This window comes from Odontomachus brunneus, unplaced genomic scaffold (genome assembly GCF_010583005.1).
Source record: "Odontomachus brunneus isolate Ranch 3 - 2012 unplaced genomic scaffold, Obru_v1 Obru_scaffold_037, whole genome shotgun sequence".
Lineage (NCBI taxonomy): Eukaryota > Metazoa > Arthropoda > Insecta > Hymenoptera > Formicidae > Odontomachus > Odontomachus brunneus.
In genome coordinates this window covers 1,295,383-1,313,488 of record NW_022639487.1, presented here as the reverse complement: position 1 = coordinate 1,313,488, position 18,106 = coordinate 1,295,383, and the positions used below count along the sequence as shown (strand labels likewise).

The 18,106-nt window shown below is 43.6% G+C and overlaps 1 protein-coding gene across 11 annotated transcripts in view; it reads left to right on the top strand.

Annotated features, from left to right (window-relative positions):
• Window positions 1-18,106, top strand: part of LOC116843977 (doublesex- and mab-3-related transcription factor 2-like) — an 88,405-nt gene that overhangs the window by 60,857 nt on the left and 9,442 nt on the right. For 9 of the 11 annotated variants that reach the window (XM_032814988.1, XM_032814991.1, XM_032814990.1 and 6 more), the window contains exon 5: window positions 3,738-3,981. In XM_032814988.1, coding sequence (XP_032670879.1) covers window positions 3,738-3,981 — 244 coding nt within the window. Of the gene's footprint in view, window positions 1-3,737; window positions 3,986-18,106 lie in introns of all 11 variants that reach the window. The other 2 variants (XM_032814999.1, XM_032814997.1) reach the window with 1 other exon arrangement.

Genomic DNA, 18,106 nt, shown 5'->3' with positions numbered 1-18,106 from the left:
ACGATTTCCACCGTGAATCAGTGAACTTTATGTATGAGAGAACTTTTCTAATTTAATCCCGTTTCTCTCTTTCTTTAAAGAGTAAATCGTGATATCAACCATCGAGCTGAATTTTGTTATTCCGACCGCGTATATCTTCCTCTCTTTCTCTCTTTCGTGTCGCTGATTCAAGCGGATAAGATATGTGTTGCGCGTACGGGTGTTCACATGCGACGACGCGCGACATTAAAAAGTGGCGCGATCCCAGAGAGAAAAGGATCCGGGCAGTGCAACGAGCGTGCACGCGAGGCGCTACGCCGTTGAAACGTAATTTACGAGGCAAGCCGCATTTTTTACGACCAGCTTACGAGAGTACTCTATGTTGGTTGGATTCATCTTCGAGAATAAATTATTTACATATGCGGCGTTATGCGCGCAAATCGCGCCTGAAAGGCCGCCGGGGAACGCCAGACTTAGCCGTGTTCTCCTAGTACAATCCACATATTCTTCACTGAAACGCCATACTTGTAACTGGTGCTTTAATTAAAAGTACAGCACTGCAATCAATAAAATCTCCCTGAAAGAACCACTTGATAATGCTCTTATTATCGATGTAATCTGCAAGCGTAGACAGTCATTGCCGTGGCTACCAATAATTCCGTTGCCACGAACGCAGAAAATTGTATATGACGCAGTATGTGACGAATTTGCGCTAAAATTTTACTTCCACTTAAAATCGGTAATATAAGTTGAAACAGTAAAGTGGGAGTGAAAGAATCAGTGAATACTCATTGATTATCGGTGAAATGCTCCTTTTACTGATCTAATCAGAAGCATTTTTATGCACTTTAATCTGATGCACTTTAAGAGAGTGCTTTCCCCGATCTCACTACTGCTTGGTAGTGAGATCCTGAGAAAAAAACGTCATACCTCTGATCAATGTCGTTGATCGATCGCCTGCGCGAGCAATTCTATTCGATTAAATTGATTAGAAACGTAGATTTATGCAACTGATTTCGGCTCTGACCGTAATGAATGTCCGTTTTCCGTTCACCTCTAGTGAAAGGGAATGTGTACTCGGCATGATTTTCGCGCGGAGGGAAAAATAATTATCACTCGTGACGATTGATAAACTCACGATTTTTCTTCCCCCGTCTGTCTTGTCGCGCTGTTTAAACGTGGCGAATACCTCGCTGTTGAGAGATGCACGAAAACGCGATACACGGTCGCTCTTGGCGTCCTTTATTTCGCGATTACGTGATAAATGAGCCTTTTATAATGCACACTGCGCAATATCAGATTAACATCCCTACGCGTGTGTTGATAATTGCACGTGGTATCTGACTCTGGCTGCACGGACGGGTCTCGGAAAGTTTCTCACTTGCAGGCCAGCTCAAGCGGTCCTCGTTGATGGCAGGGAATATACATAGAAAACTGAGACGTGTAATAAATCTCGGGAATACGCTTTCTGCAGGCGGCGAGTCGCGGTTTGTTGATAACCACGCTGGTTGCCCAAGGTGCGCGGCGTAAATGCCGATAATGTTTCGGACGTGCAGTCGGTGCAAAACACAGAGCGAGGTGTTGCTGTTAAGGAAAAACCGTCGCCTCAAGCGTGACTGCCGTTGTAGCCATACCGGTGGATCCAAATCGACAGAATAGATCGCGAAGTGTTGGTGGTATACAAACATGACCCGTCCCGGAGCTTCGTGTTTGCTCGCGCGAATTTCTCCTTTCTTGTCAAAAGCGAGAATTTTGCGTCTCCTTCTGTCTTATTCTCAGACAGAATTACTAATGTGCCATAAAACACGTGCTTTCAAGCATCGGGACGGAGTTCGAGAAAGACTCTTCCTCGGAGAAGAGAAGGGAGAGAGATGAGCTGAAACGCGAGCTGAAATAAGTATGCAGATACGGCCTCTAGGGTTACGACGTGTGATAGTCGCATTATAAATCGGCCCGCATCAAGCATCAGGGCGAAGGCGCATCCCCGCAATCAAGGAACGTCATCCGCAACATGTTGAACCGGCAATTATCGGCTCTAAGTGAGAGCACTGTCGCTTCGCGAATTGAAACTGTCGCATAATTTTTTTTTCTCTCCCTCTCTCTCTCTCTCTCTCTCTCTCTCTCTCTCTCTCTTCTTCTTCTTCTTTCTATGTCTGACGCGTATAATAAATAATCCACCGTAATTTCCAAGTACCCTTATAATCGCCATGAATAATCGGGCGAGAGCCCGCAGCGATTAAGTAATTCAACGTGTAATTTACATTTATGTCGCGCGAAATTGATGTCCCAAATTAAGGGATAAGAGCATTTCGTGCCTTACATCGCTGATACATTTTTTACTTCGAACGATGAAGGAGCCCGTCGTTTCCCTCGAACGCGCCTTCCCCTCGAAAATTAATTTCGTAGCGTTACATTAACCTCTTCCCCGCGCTTCCACGGATTATCAGGGCGACCTTGACGCTTATTAATATTCATTTGTATTCGGTGCGTCTCTTTCTGTGCAAATTATCTCGCACAAACGCACCAAACGAGAGACGTCTCTCTCGCAAGTTACACGCGAGACCGGTATGTTCGATGGCCTGTAAGTATAGACTTGTATAAATTAGTCCGTTTCACTGGGTGCTAGAGGCGTATCTCAGCAATCAGGGAAGCAACTAATTTAGATCGCTTATGATGCCTCTAGCCGTGGTAGCTTTATGCCGCGAAGGAAGCTCAAGAATAACGGCAGCGTGGTGAGGGTGGAAGCGGAGGTGGAGAAGGGAACGACGACTCGACAGCGGTATTCATTATCTCCGGCCGCACGGGGAGTGGTAATAATTAAAATTAAATGCCACCAATTAAGCAATGAAAGCACAAAAGCGGCAACTGTCGAATAGCGAAGCCACGACATTATGCAATGCGGCATAAGGTTGTTTTGTGCCGTTTCAACTTGGCATAAGGATTATACTTATGCGCGTTTCTGAAAACCAACCGCGCGTCGCATGGCCGAGGTCGGCCATTTTTAGCGGCGAAATCGCGAACGAATTTTTGTTGAATGTATAAATGTACCGTCTCCGATGGATTCGGAGTCGCCGACGGTGCGTCAGATATCGCGACGATATCTCGAAAGTGTATCGTCTTCCGAATGCGATAAAGACCGCAGTTTCAGCGAGATGCGAATTTGTTTTCTACTCGATGTCAATAGATACAAGCAACAACAGGAACAATACCAAAGAAAACGATACTTCTTCTTCTTTCATCTTTTGCGGCACAGGTAAGACAAAGCTCGGTGTCATATTGTGGTCACGCCAATTGCTAGCGGGTGTAACAGAATTAATAATACACAACAGAAAATAATATTGTGTACTGTGCGAAAGGAAGTACAAAAGCGTGAGCCATTGTCCTCGAGTAATATAATGGAGAAACGTAATAATAGTAAAACATAATACGGCATAGAATAAATAGCCAGATGGAAGTGAGGAATTGATATGTGGGTCACTTTCTTTATTATTATATTCGTATATTTCGTGTCTGAGCTCTCCGATTGATTCACAAGTCTACGCAACTATAATTGTCTTGTTGAATTATCAGATAAATAAGATAAAAAACTATCATTATCACGCGCGCGCGCACAGACGTGTGCTGCACTTCAACACGTTCGTTATTAAGAAACGCTCTTTTAGTTCCCTCTCTGATCATGTTTTGACTTTGTATTCTAATAGTAAAATCTTGCATACAAGAGTGACTAATGAAAGTTTTCTTGTTTTTCTTTTGTGTAGAAATCCATGAAATTCGAATGATGATGCAGTACGGAGCGTGCTGCTATCCTCCGATACTACCGAACACCATGATCGCTCCGACATATGAGGAACAGATGCCCTACATCGGAATAGGAACATCACCAAATCCATTCCATCTTTGGCCGCTCACGTGGCCCCTCAACTCTCTAACAGCGTCAGCAGCGATAAGTACGCCTCCGTACCCTGATAGCCCTCCCGAATCATCTACCACGTACCACCATACGTAAGTGAGTTGATTTCATCATTTGTTACAAGTCAATTATTGTTGAGTAACGATATCGCGCGTCTCAGTACATAAATCGCGAGAGCATTAATCAACGGAGCTCTTTGTTCCGCGTAATTTGCATGGAACAGAGTTGAGCAGAGTTGAGCGTGCTCGCACGACTCGTAAAACCTCCCGGACCGGTTGTCTGTCATGATTATTTGGCCTGCGACACGTAATACAGGTGACGAAATCGGTCTCGACAAGCTCCAGGTCAGAGAAGGATTAGTTCTCGGTCTGGAGCATAAATCGCGATCTTTTCGTTATTCACCGCGCTCTTTTCCTTTGTTTGGACCGTCCGAGCCGTAATCGCAAATCCGGGCACACATAAAACAGATTCTAAGCTATAAAAGTCCTTCCTTCCAAGAGCCAGGCATACCGCAGCGCGCTTAGACCAGTAAACTGCCGTTCATCCTCCTCTCGATTCCCGCCCGTGTGCCTTTCTTACTCTCTTTACTTCTTTTATCGCTCGCGATTTCTTTATCTGTTCCTCTGTCTATTTTAACTTTCCGACACTTTTAGCATCTCTAATCAGTAAAGCCTAATTTACTCTCTCGACGTTTTGTCCAATTTGTGACCTGTCGCAAATCAAATCCACTGAATTTTCTTTGATTTCTCGCGATGATAAAATATGACCAAAAAGACGCAAGGACGATCGATTGATGATTGTGAGAAGATCGAGATCGCCAAACAGCATCTCGTGTCGCATCGTGTGTCGTGCTATGTCGTGTGGAACAAATGGCAAACCATGTACGAATCACACGGTGGATTATTACATTGAGTCTTTTGCGAAGAATTCCACGCCGCGATATCGAGTTTGCAACAAATTTCATCAAAGCGACCGCAAAAGGACGCGCATAAGGCGCGCGGTAGTCTAAAGGTACGGCGATGATCCTCCTGCCGCTCTTCCACGGCTTTAACGATGACAACACTATAAAGAATCGGATTTACGAGTGCTGGCCGTCCTTCGTCTCATCTTTGTCTTCACAAACGATAGTCTGCTATCGTTCTCGTAAGACGATTTAGAGGGGGAAGCTTCGCTATTCGCGTGAGAAAGCAGAGCTCAAACTCGACGCCAGTCAGCTATCGGGATTACACTCGCTCGCCTCAAAGATAAGCTGCCTCCGTGGTATTCACATTTAATTCGCTCCCATACATTCCGGCTGGCGTCCCGAGGAGATTACGGCAGATCTCGATTAATTACCGATACGTTTCAAGGATCCCCGTATCGCGCGCAGTTTACATATTCAGATAATCGCCAAACGGATGCGCTCACGTATTTTGTATGTGTGTGTGTATGTGTGTGTAAATGTATAAATGTGTGTTATAAATGTGTAAATATGTGTTGCACACATATATTTATGAAATAATACAACCGAATTGTATAGTCGAATATTTGTTCAGGAGAGGTAAAAAGGCTACATCGATTTAATTAGTCCTTTCGAATAGAATTTCGAAACTCAAAGATTTAGATTAGATCGCGGGTCTCTGACAATATTTGCAAAATAATACGGCACCTTTTATTCATTTGTTACTTTGTTCGCAGCGCGAAAATATCACATTTAGATGTTAGATAAAATTTAAACTACTCTTCCCGCGAGGCTGTCGTCGTCTCACGACGCAAGACGATAGGTCAATCTCTCCTCGTTTATAAACGGCAACGATGCTCTGTTTAAAGATGGAGAAGAGTCAATAAATTCTCGGCAGTAAACGATGCTGCTGTGTTGGCGCTTTTTGATCCATCCACAGGAAAGGAGTGCACACGTAGTATACGTGAGAGTAAGAGAGAGAGAGAGAGAGGGGAATTGCCAGACACTTCGCAGAGAGGGTAGTTTTCATTACAAACATCTTCGTGTTTCTTCAGTGCCTTAATCATACTCGAACAATTACCTTTACGCTAGTATAACTTTTTATTATTTAAACCAGGATATCCATAATTCCCCCGAATTTGAGCTTCTTTCGACTTGAACTTTCTAACATATATATATATATATATTCTAAAGAATATCAGTGTATGTTTAATACACACGGAAACTGAAGTTCCACTTCGTACTTCTAAAGCTTGATCTACAATTGCTCTTTACTTCCTATTTTTTTTTCTCTTTATTTCTTTCTGCTTTAAACCTTGAGCTTTTAGTTAAGAAAAGATAAAGAATAAGAAATAGGAAGCGAAAAAAGCACATTGTAGATCAGGCTCAAATGGCAGAAGATACACTAAATGCCATTTATAGGTTCTAAGAAGGATTTTTCGACAAAGTCAACAGATTAAATGGCATCAAAAGAGATTGGTGTAGACTGTAGAGTGTCTAAAGTAGTTGAACGGAATACTGAAATTGAAACTAGGATTACACGCAAAATTTCTATTCGGATCATTTCATATATTTCTATTGCCGCCACATGTCTACGTCGAGAAGGGGTGAAGACGACGGAGTGCCGTCCGCAATGATATCCTCACATGTCAGCGTGCTTCCGCAAACCGCAACGTCTCCATTGTTACCGCGTTGCGTCGAAATGCAATTCGCCGCATCATTCGCTTCGCATACACGAACGTCTCAATGCTGCGCCGAGATATCCGCCTGGTATCAAGAGATCGATATCATATCCGTGACATGCGAGCAGCTATGAGCGTGAGCGAGGTTTCACGAAAATTCGGAGAAGTCCACCTAGTTCTGAGGACTGCCCTGAGGACAGCCGTTGTTCTTATCACACGGATTATCCGCTACTCGATATGAGAACACATCGGACCGCGGGCGCTGAGAAATCCAGATTTATCGGGCGCGCGTAACCGAGACAACGTCGTCGAGAGGAATCGTGGAAGAGGAAGAGAAGAAGAAGCAGGATGAGAAGGAGGAGGAGGAAGAGGCATCAACAACATCGCGGCGCAATGGTGGTCGTAAAACGACCTAAAAATGTACGGCTCGCTAAACGATGCGCGGCGATACACGAGATATGAAAATGGAAGCGGTAATTAAAACGTCGGCGGAGGATTGTCGGCTATCTCGGATACTGATTGCTCCCAGCCGGTGATTAGGGTTGTTGTTGAAAGTGAGTCGATCTCTCCGTCGGACCGCGCTCGCTCTCCGTCCGCTTCTTCTCCGCCGACTGACCGTGCGATGGAATCCGGCGGCTGTTCGCGCGGTTGGCACTTGGTACGCCTCTCTTCTTTCCAATGTAAACGATAAGCGACGTCGGGAGGCCACGACGACGACGATGTCTCACGGACGACGTTTCTGGTCGGTCATATATTCTTGGAGCGTTTCGCGATGCAAATTGCGCCGCGACTCCGTACGACTCTTCGCGCTTTGCCAACAGACATGACTGACCGACCGACCAACCGACGGACGGACGAATGGACGACGATACGTTGCATCTCCGTCTCGCGTATCTCTCGCATGGAAAAATGGGTTATCAATATGTATACTCGACTAGAAATTTATACTATGATCCTGGCTAGGTTAACTAATCCTACCCTAATTAGTTTTCTGTTTTATATAATACTATAGGGTCCTGACAAAGTAACATGATAATCAATATTTTATTAATAATGAGGATCCGATAACATCACCTTATATAAATCTCATAATCAAATCAGAAATTGGGATCAATCTGATCAGGACCATGGGATAAACGACGATTGGAACAAAATCGTCACTAATCGAATTTTGACTACTTTCCCACGAGTTTCAGAGACGGATAAAAATGCTACCTTTCAGTGATCCAAAAAACGTAAAAGATTACATGTATAACGTGACATTTTTAAGCTAGAATTGACCCCCCACTTTACTCATCGTTCTTTCATAATCGGGTCATTTCTCTTAATGTTTTTCTCCATATTATAAATCATTTCGGCAAAATACCCATGGTGACCGTTCGCGTGTTCGCGAGCTCGTTAGAGGCGACTGCAAAAATGTGTTAAGACACGAAAGAGCGATACTCCTCCGGTCGTCCAGAGGACAGCTGGACTTGTTCGTCGAGACCCGCAAAAATCGATCATCCGCGATTTAATGTCGCGAACACGAGGGGAAGGATTCTCTCGCGATAGCTCCTAATAGTTGCATGCGCGTTCGGCGAATCGTCGAGAGGATTAGTACCGCTTTTGCAGTAAGCAGCATCAATGTAATCAGACAGGTCGCTCAGAGCGGATTTAACGACGGTCGTAAACGCGGTTCGCTTTACAACTCGGTGGATTTTTTTCTTCCTCCGCACTGCTCTGGCCTCTTCCTACCTCGTCGTTGTCGTCGTCATCGTCGCTGCCGCCTTCTTGTTCTCTTCACTCTCTGCCTCCTTCCACGTCTCTTCTCACCCTCCATCGCCGTAGAGTCGTAAGTGAGGCGCACCCCGGTCTTCTCGCTTATTTTGCTCCGAGCGCAGTAAACTACCAACGTTTATGTGACAGACACACTAGCGAAGTCGAAGTAGTCTCATGCCTCACGGAATGTCGATGCTCTCGCTAGAACTCGCGGATCTATCTTGGGTAAGCCGTTAATGATAATGCCGGAGCTGACTGGGAGATCGCGGTATTATTTTTTACGACTGAGAAAAAACCGATCAGGCTTACGCGAGAGATCGCATTACCGGCTATTCTTCCGCAATTACGAGTGAGTATCGTCGATCTCGTAAGAGATCTTTTTTCTCTCTTCGGCTTCACTTAAATTTTGCACGATTCGTTCACCCTCTTATCGTCGAACGACGTGAGGCACCACCACCCACCTACTCTCCCTCCCTCTCTCTCCCTCTCTCTCTCTCTCTCTAGCGCGAGGTATAATAAATCGAATTTATGGGACTGGCATTGTCAAGTCCGTAACCTTTCGTACTCGCGCCGCCACAATGAGGAAACGTCGCGCAAGAAAACTCGGCGATCTCGATCCCTGTCCCGGCGCCACGACGTTAACCGTAAGCCGTAACGAGACGATAACGTTAATTTTTACGTGCAGAATTTTACTAAGGACGTAAATCTATCAGCCTCTATTTAAATCCCCATGAGGGGAGTTTACGACCGCGAGCGCAGAAAATCTGCTTGGAAATAACGCTAGGAGGAAACGGCGTGCTGATCTATAAGGCACGTTATCACATATAAGTATCCATACGAGCTGTATAATTTTGTGACGCGTATTGCACAATTTGATTCCGATGTATAAAAATATACATTAGTAAGCCGTCTCAGCAATAATTACCCTGTACACATACACGACGATCGAGGAAGGAAGAAAAGAAGGAGAAAGGAAAGAGTCACATTATGTCAAGCATAACGCAAACGTAACATTTTCTGCATGTAGGGTGTGTGCACCGTATACTTTTCCCTTTGCGCTTCTAGACCTCGCATTTGTATAAAGCAGTGCAGGAGAATATCGTGTCTCCATAACGATATTATTTTCTGCGAACGAATGTCTCCGTTATGCTTTTCTATCGCGTACCGCGGAGCTTCCACAGAAACTACAACTGTGTGTAATACGCATGCATTGAGGGAGACTTGTTCGAAAAGTCGACGGTAATTACATTCTCCGTTGATGAACGTTACAATCACTTACACTAAGAAAAACATATTTGGTAACTATAATCACGTAGGAATAATGACTATAAATTACGATGAAGGAGGTTATTACTTTTACATGCAAAAAAAATCTCAGTTGATGCAAACGAATAGGAACCAACTGAAAATTAGGTGATCAGAAGCGATATCTCTGTTTTGAAAACTAATATTTCAACTAACATTCAGCGATATTAAAACTCTTTTGAAGCAACTGAGAACAATTAACAATACAGAAGCTTCACAAAGGAATATTTCTGTTCCTACAACCGAGTTTTCATCTGATCCCTGAGCAACCGAAAATTCGGTTGCACCAACAGAATTATTTTTTCCGTATATTAAGTTCTACTACTAACAATGTTCTATTAGTAACAATAGCACGCATATGTATATTACTATTCTACATTTTACTACAAAAAAATATGGTTGAGTCAAAAATAACTATAATTTTAGTTAGATCAAGAATGTTTTTTCTCAGTGTGGACCAAAAAGTGTAAACCTCGATCGCGCATTATTGCGACTTCTACGAGTAGCAGTCTCGCGCGGGAAGTGAATAAAATAAGTTTCGTTGGCGCGCGGCCCGTATCGCGTGGTCTCGCGATATTACCTGCCATAATATACGCCAGTCGTTATAAATAACACAGTTAACATATACATCAGCATATACAGGATGTTTAAAGAAAGAATACAATATCCACCGGGTACTATAGATAATACCCATTATACTGAGTAAAAGATGTTTAGTAAACATAGGTCGAAAAACCAACCCTTTCAGAGTTACTATTGTTGTCGGTTTCAGCATTTGATTGGCACAACCAAATTTGTGTGTGAACCAGCCAGTTTTCCATGTACTATCTACTCTACAAGTCCTGAACTCTGCTTTTTGAACAACCTTATATAGAGTGTTATCTTTCCCCGTCCATTAAGTGCATAGCGTTATTGTTCAGTTTTCTTATGGAAAACTGAATCGAAAAATCCCGAGCCATTTTGTCGAAACAAATTCTTATTTATAGTAACTTTTCAATATTTAATACAATATCTTGCTTATAACTAAGTCCTAAATTAAAAATCTACTCAAGTAAAATCCTCTTGAAATTAATTCTTAAGAAGATAGATTTGCTATCTACTTAATAGTCCGAATTTGCGAAAAGTCTTGTTTCTTCGATAGCTTATATTTCGTAAACTACTGACATCTCGACATTTTCACTTAGTATCTTTTAACTCAAATTTTCCCGAGGAATAACATTACATACTTAGTGAACGGGGAAAAGATAACACCCTGTATATGTGTCGTTAATGACGCGCGTGTCGACGCCATGTCGATGCTGAAGTGTCCGAAATAACCGGTGACGACCAACTGACCGGCGATTGAATCGGCGAAACCGCGCTCTGAGACAATATCTTCGGCCTTGACAGCGACCGTCAGTCTTATTCTCTGAAGACGAGGGCGCAATTCCCGAGACAAAGCAATAATTAGCAGCGCCGAAGTGCGTGAGTCGCCGCGAACTCCGCTTCTTCTTCTTCTTCTCTTCCTCATCATCATCATCCTCGTACGTAACCAAGAAACTGGGGAGCGTTAAGCAGTGTAACAGGCCCGGCTTCGCTGGCAAAAGGAGTTTTACTACTTTCTAACCACAGTCGCGGGCTACAATTAAACCTCCATAAACCTCGTCGTAACTTTTTTAAAAGCGACCGACTGCACGCTCTCTTCGCTCGCCCGGCAAAAAGTCCGCCATATTGCATCCTTAATGAAGCCCCAAGACGATACGGGCACCTACGTTTTCCGGTCGACCCTAAAACCCGGTCTCACCCGGTCACGTCGGCCGCTAGACACTTCTCGAAAAAGGGGACAACAGTTCGCTCGCCTATTTCCAGAACTTTGATCGTCATTGAACGCGCAAACAACGCGTGCGTGAACTTTGCAACGTTCTCGCAAGCAAGCGCTCGCGTATCGACCGTGACTAATGACTGGTTATACGCTTTTACTACGGGACATGCCTTTTTGTCGAGGGAGAACCTTATAAATTAGTTAAGCTCAATACACCACCGCTGAGAGTTCACGAATTATTCGCGTTTTGTCCAAGCGAAATCGACGTTTCGAGTTTAGCGCGACGCGGGAAGACGACCCTGCACAAAGACGAGACGTAGCCGGGTATAACCCGTAGCAGTGGGCTGCGCCTCTCACTCCGCCGTGAAGCTTTATTTCTTGAAGTATGTGAAGAGAGAGAGAGAGAGAGAGGGAGAGAGGAAGAGAAATAAAGAGAGAACGAGGTTGGCTCGCCGTGTGTAGGCTTCTCTCGTAAGCCTCTCCTCGTCGGTGTACTCGTCAAGAGTGACGTCCTTCAGCGGCTACGCCAGCGGCTAAGGAACCGTCGGACGAGTTCACATGATGCTCGCCGAAGACGTCGGTTGCTCGAAGGCAAGAGGAGGGCGAAAAGAGCCGGAGAAAAGGAAAAGAAGAAGAGGAAGAAGAGGAGAAGAAGGAAGAAGAAGGCGACGGCTAAGAGGGAAGGTTGAGGAAGGAACCGAGCAGGCATGCCGGGCTTTAGCCGGGGACTGACGTTTACGGCTCGGAGCGGTCGACCTAGCGCCAGTAAAACTTGAGAAGAAATACAAGCGAAGTCCGCATCGACAGTTAAAGTCATACGCGCGAAAATACAACCGGGCTTCTATGAAATACGACATACCTACCTCTGGCGAGCGAAGCCACCGGGGTCCACCCAGGATACGCGTCTCATTAATGAAGGTGGCTGCGCCTCGTACCGACCTGCTCGCGATCGATAAACAAATTCTTCGCGCGGCGGGCCGGCGGCGGGGTAATTCGCCTTGGCGAACGAGCGCGAGTAGTAGTTTTCGACTTTTCGATCTTTCTCCGCCGCGCGGGATCGTCGGTCTTCCTCTCGGTGAATACACGATTCCAAAGCGAGAGGTATGATTCGAGATCCCTCGCGCATCTCCTACGTATAACCAGTAAACTAGCACACCGTTACTCGGAGAACGTCCCAGACAAGGAACAGCAGGTTGGTTGCGCGAAGACGCGATAGATAATGCCGTCTAAGCAACGTTCGTGGTGAATGCAACCAGCGACGCTTAGCATCTCCGCTTATTGTCGCTGCGTGTAACGGCAATTGCTTCCGATATAAATGTTTGCATAGAAATCGATGCGTTAACCTTACGATGTTACCGCGCTTTCACCGTTATCGCCGACCATCGACACTCGCAGTCCATATTGCTCAACGTGCATTATTGCGCTCGGCAGTACTTGTATATGACTCGATGAAGTCTATCCTACGTTGTTGTAGAAATGAACTATATGTATACAATACGTATTATGCAGAATACCTTTCTACCATAGCAATTTTGGATCGAGGAGGAAACAAATGTAATTAAATCAAAAAGAACACGAAGGAAATACAGATGGAGGATAATGTGACGATAAGTTATAAGACAAACTATATAAGACAAACTATATAACCAAAAAAGTATAATCTTATCCTTAACGGAATCCTCTCATATATAGTCTCAGGAGGATACTTCTGAAATCGAAAGAAAGATATTCCAAGCACAACAATACTCCTCTTCATCAGAAAAGAAATAGTTTTGCGATAAAAATTTTCGCTTGGAGTATAAGATTACAGGAAATGATACAGGATGATGATTACAGGATGATGATTGCAATTAGAGTTCTTTTTTGGGTGTTGGAATATTTTCTCTTTAATTTTGGAAGAATCCTTTTAAGGCCATAACATAAGACGATTCTGCTGAAGATGATATTATATTTTTGGAGGTATAACAAATAAGAATTACGGCACATATTTTCTTGAGAGAAGAGTTGCACGCTTAGAAAGCCCGGTTACATAATTTGTTCGTAGCATAATAATTTCGAATGAAATTACCGCGAAGAGACGATCACTCGCTCACCAATATTTGGATGGAACGAGCTTGCTAACGCCGCAGGTAAAGAAGATGGGCATTATTTGAAGTATCCGCGTTGATTTTACGGTCTCTCCCCCTGCCCACGTACTCGTCGAGGGTGGCAACGCGCGCTGACGGAGGTGTGAGAACCCGCGAAGCACTTACCGGCAAACGATAAACCTCCACCCACCCCGTCCGCGACCGCCGCGGCCGTTTCCATTTTAGCTGTGTGCCTGGATGTGTCTCCTTCTCCTTAGACGTCGTTTACGACTTTTCGAGCAGTCACTGTTCCTCTCGGAATCTGCCTAGATCATCCACCGGAAGAGACTCACCGTGTAAGAAAGCTCCCCGCTTCAAACCGTACGGACCGGTTTCTCTTCGCGAAATTGAAGCACGAGGAGTCATTTAATAACCAACTGTCTCCATAAAGGGTGAGACGCGCGAGCGAATTTTATTTGCGTTGACGTCAGCGGAACATTAAGAAAAGTATCCGCACCAACGCTAACGTAGCGTTAAAATCGTACACTGCTCGAAACTCCGAAGCTCCCTAAAGATTTTCCGGGTCTTTCGAGCGACAACTTAGAACAAATTTTAACATTAGAATTTGTGTTATCCTAACTCGATTTTTATTCCATTTTTATCTTCCAATTTTGTTCTTCTTACTCTCTTCTGTTGCTCTATATTCACTATATCTTGTATATTCATTGGAAACAAAACAAATAATTAGCCGACTAGAAATTTATTCTATGGACCTGATCGGGTTGATTCTAATCAGTTATCCCATTTGTATAAAATGATTTATCGGGTCTTAGTGAATCGTGTAACGCAGCGCGGCAATTAGGTAATCAGAATCTTATTAATAATTAGGACTCGTTAATATCACCTCGTACAAATCAGATAATCAGATCAAATAACTGATTGGGATCAACCTGATCAAGACCATAGGATGAATTTCTAGTCGGGTATCTAACATATGAGCGATTTTCAATCAACAAGTTTACAATAATTAATGTGCATTAACTTGCAATAAATTAAAATTGTGGTCAACGACGAACATCGGTAAAACGCGAAATGCGTTCTGAAATTTCTCGCAACACGTTGAAAGCCTCCGCTATAAATCACACGTCGCGGGAGAAACCTTCACGAAGCATCTAATCGGTAATCTCGCCTAGGTTAGTTCCCGATGAGTTTCGCTCATCAACGTCGTAAGACAATCCGCCGAGGAGTGCGGTTGGTCCACGTGGAACCGCTGGCGAGAGTAGCGTTGAAAGAGGCAATACATGGATCATCTCGGGACGTAGATAACGTATGTCGGAGATCACGTGGCTAAGGAGATTGCGAGGCGGCATAGCTGTAAATCATACTTTTACGAGGCATCCCATGGTCAATCGGGAGGAGAAGGCTCTCGGAAAGAATGGAACATGAACTGTGAACCGATGCGTGCCTCCTCCATCCAGCTCATCGTTGGGGTTCCTCTCTTTCTTTTTCTATTATAATGTTACGATTATCGTTGCTTTTATTGTCACTGCTGTCGTCAGCGTCGTCGTTGTCAGCGGATGATACGGATGAGCCATTCGTCTTGATGACGTAGACATAGGTCTAACAGAATCTTACACACGTGTTTTCATAACTTTTTATCCCCTTAGTGTCGGTCTATAACGCTTTATGTTTTAAGCCTTAAGCTCGCTTTAAGCTTTAAGCCTTAAGCTTTAAGCTCGCTTTAAACTTTAAGCCTGAATTCAATTATTCTCCTGATTGACTGAAGTCAATTATTCTCCTTACGTCTCAAGAATAATCGATTGTGACTGGTCAGCTTATGACTTAAAGCTTAAAGCGAGGTTATAGACTGACACTTACGTCCACTCGCCCGAGATAATCGCACCTTGACGTTTTTTTTCGCGCAAAAAACATGCGTCGTGCGATATTATAGTTTCTGAGGGAATGCGTAACGTGTTGCGCGATAACGAATTCGATAAGTCGCCTTACATAAGATAAGTAGTCTACAACCGGTAGTGCAAAATGCATTTGGTGCCGAACGCTGTGCTCGACTTGTCATCGTGAACCTCGTGAGGAAAGAGCGGTGAATACGACTCCCTATAAGTTTGCATGATAAATCCACATCGTTCGAGACGCGGGACTACTCGGGGGTTCTCGTCCCATTACTGTTCGTCGGTCGCTCAACATCCTCAAATCCACTTAACGCGAGTAGATCTTACGTTCGTCGTAACGCGCCGTTATGGATACGCGTACTTAACAAAGTGGCTGGTATTCTGGCGAACCTGTCGCTCGTAAAAGGAAAAAAAGAAAAAAAAGAAAAGGAGAAGAGATTCCGAGTGCGGACACTTAAAAGCCTCGTGAAAACGAGAGACGAATCGTATACTGACGAAGAGAGATCCACGGGCCAGAATGAGACGGGAAGAAATGTGTCTGCACGTTGCCAAACGACCAGGAACGAACGTGACGCCGGACTGTACCATCGTGTCTCACCCCCTGTAAAACGGTACATCGTAGTAACGGTCGGTCGATCGTTCGAAGGGATCACTTTACGAGTGGAAATAATATTTCGAGTATCGTCAGCTGGTTAAATAGGTGCAATGTCGATGTGACTTCGCATACGCAATCCGGTCTTCGTTTGCGACGTTTCTTCCGCCGAATTCGCGCGTGTCTCGCCTTCGGAGCTCTTTGTTGCTGCTTATACAACAACTCAAGAAAAGATATAATCTCGTCCTCAGCGAAATCCTCACATATAATCTCAAGAAGATTATTTTAAAACCAAAAGAAGAATATTCTGACATCTAAAGGAAAAGACTTTAGTTGTTGTTCTTGTAACTTGATATTCTAAGCGAAAACTTTTACCGAAAGAGTATCCTCTTCTAATGAAGTGGTCTATTAATTGGAAATGTACTAGATATTATTTCAACTTTTTTTCCTTTTGAATTAAGAGAAATATGTTTACTTGAAGACAGAATACTCTCTTATTGGAGGACATTTCTATTAAGAATACACACACAAGCTTATACTGTAGAAAAATTTTATACGTAGTAAACAAAAGACGTAATTCCTCTAACTTTAAGAATATTGTGTTGAGAATGTTTCTCTTTTAGTTAAAGAATCCTCTTGAGGTCATATATAAAATGATCCGCCAAGAACAATCTATTGGATAAATGATTCTTTGGGTAAATAATATGTACGTTTATGACCTTTATACCTTAGTGTGCAAATTTGCGCGATTTTACGATTTCTTCGAAGTCATTCACGTGTTTTGTCATAAAATCTGCCGATCGCCTGTCTTCTTTTTCATGCGTTGTTTTCTTTTTCATGCATTCATCCCGTGCGTTCTCCTAGTCGAATGACGGTTAACTTTTATCCACGGTTGCCTTAGATGTGGTTGCCTTAAAGACGATTGCAGTATCGACAAACAAAGGTGTTGATTAAAACGATCATGAGGAGAGGTCTGCAACGTCCACGAAGGATCTTTTCAAAGTCGATCCCTTGGGTAGCTTTATCGCCACCGCGCTTTCGAGACGTTACGTCTGCGGGGACGTGTTTTACGACGTGACCAGGTTTTAGTGCCGGACAACGCGTTCCGCTTGGTCAAGCTTTTTAGTGTCTATCTTGCAGCGTTCTTTGTTTACAAGTTACTGTCCCATGTAACACTCGTATCAAAGATAAGTCTCAATCGCAATGTCAGGCGATTCGCAGTTTCGAAATAAACAGCCTTCTCTTTTATTTTTCTTGTACTTGTAAATTTAATTTTTTTTTAACGAAAGATGGAAAATATGATAAGAGATGCTTTCACAAACAGGAAGCAAAGAAAAACACCCAATTATTGACATCCCCCTCAGTCATTAACACTTTAGAAAAATCTTCTTTTGCGACATTGCAGTTAAACGTGTTACATTCTGTAATTTTAAAGGAGATTTTCATAATTAAAACTGCACAAATGCCGCTGGTTGCAAGAAAATCCAGGTTTTTTTAGAGTGTCAATAATTAAAGAGGATCTCAATAATTGGGTTTTACTCTATTTCGTAAAAGGATCTTTTTACATTATTTTTACATTATTTTCGTGACATTATTTTGAAAATAGTGTCTTAATCAATATAGTATAGATCTTTCATCTGTTTGCATTTATTCGCATGGCGAATATTTTATCCTGGCGATTGATTTGAATTCAGACTTTCGGGATGTCGGGATATTTTTCGAATTGACTATTATTTATATATCATTTGCGGTATTTACAAGAATACCGGGATAATGGGAGCGCCGCACGCATCGTAACAACTGATCTCATTGAGGAAGAAACGTGATTGACTCGTTTTTGAGCAAATAAATGATTCTACAGGTAATGATCGAAAGGTGTCAGTGTTCCGAGACTAATGTGTCTAGACTTTCAAAAAAGTTCATCACGACCGTCCGTTACGGTGAGCAGGAAACCGGGTCTGTGACGTGGACGGGTGGCTACCGGTGGGTGCACGTATGAAAACTAAGTCCGGGTTTCATTTGACTGGCTTTACGAGGGAGACATAAAATGGATTTTACTGTCGGCTAGTTCGCCAGTTCTCGAGTTGGTAACATTGCTTTAGCGAACATAATACACCTCTCTCTCTCTCTCTCTCTCTCTCTCTCTCTCTCTCTCTCTCTCTC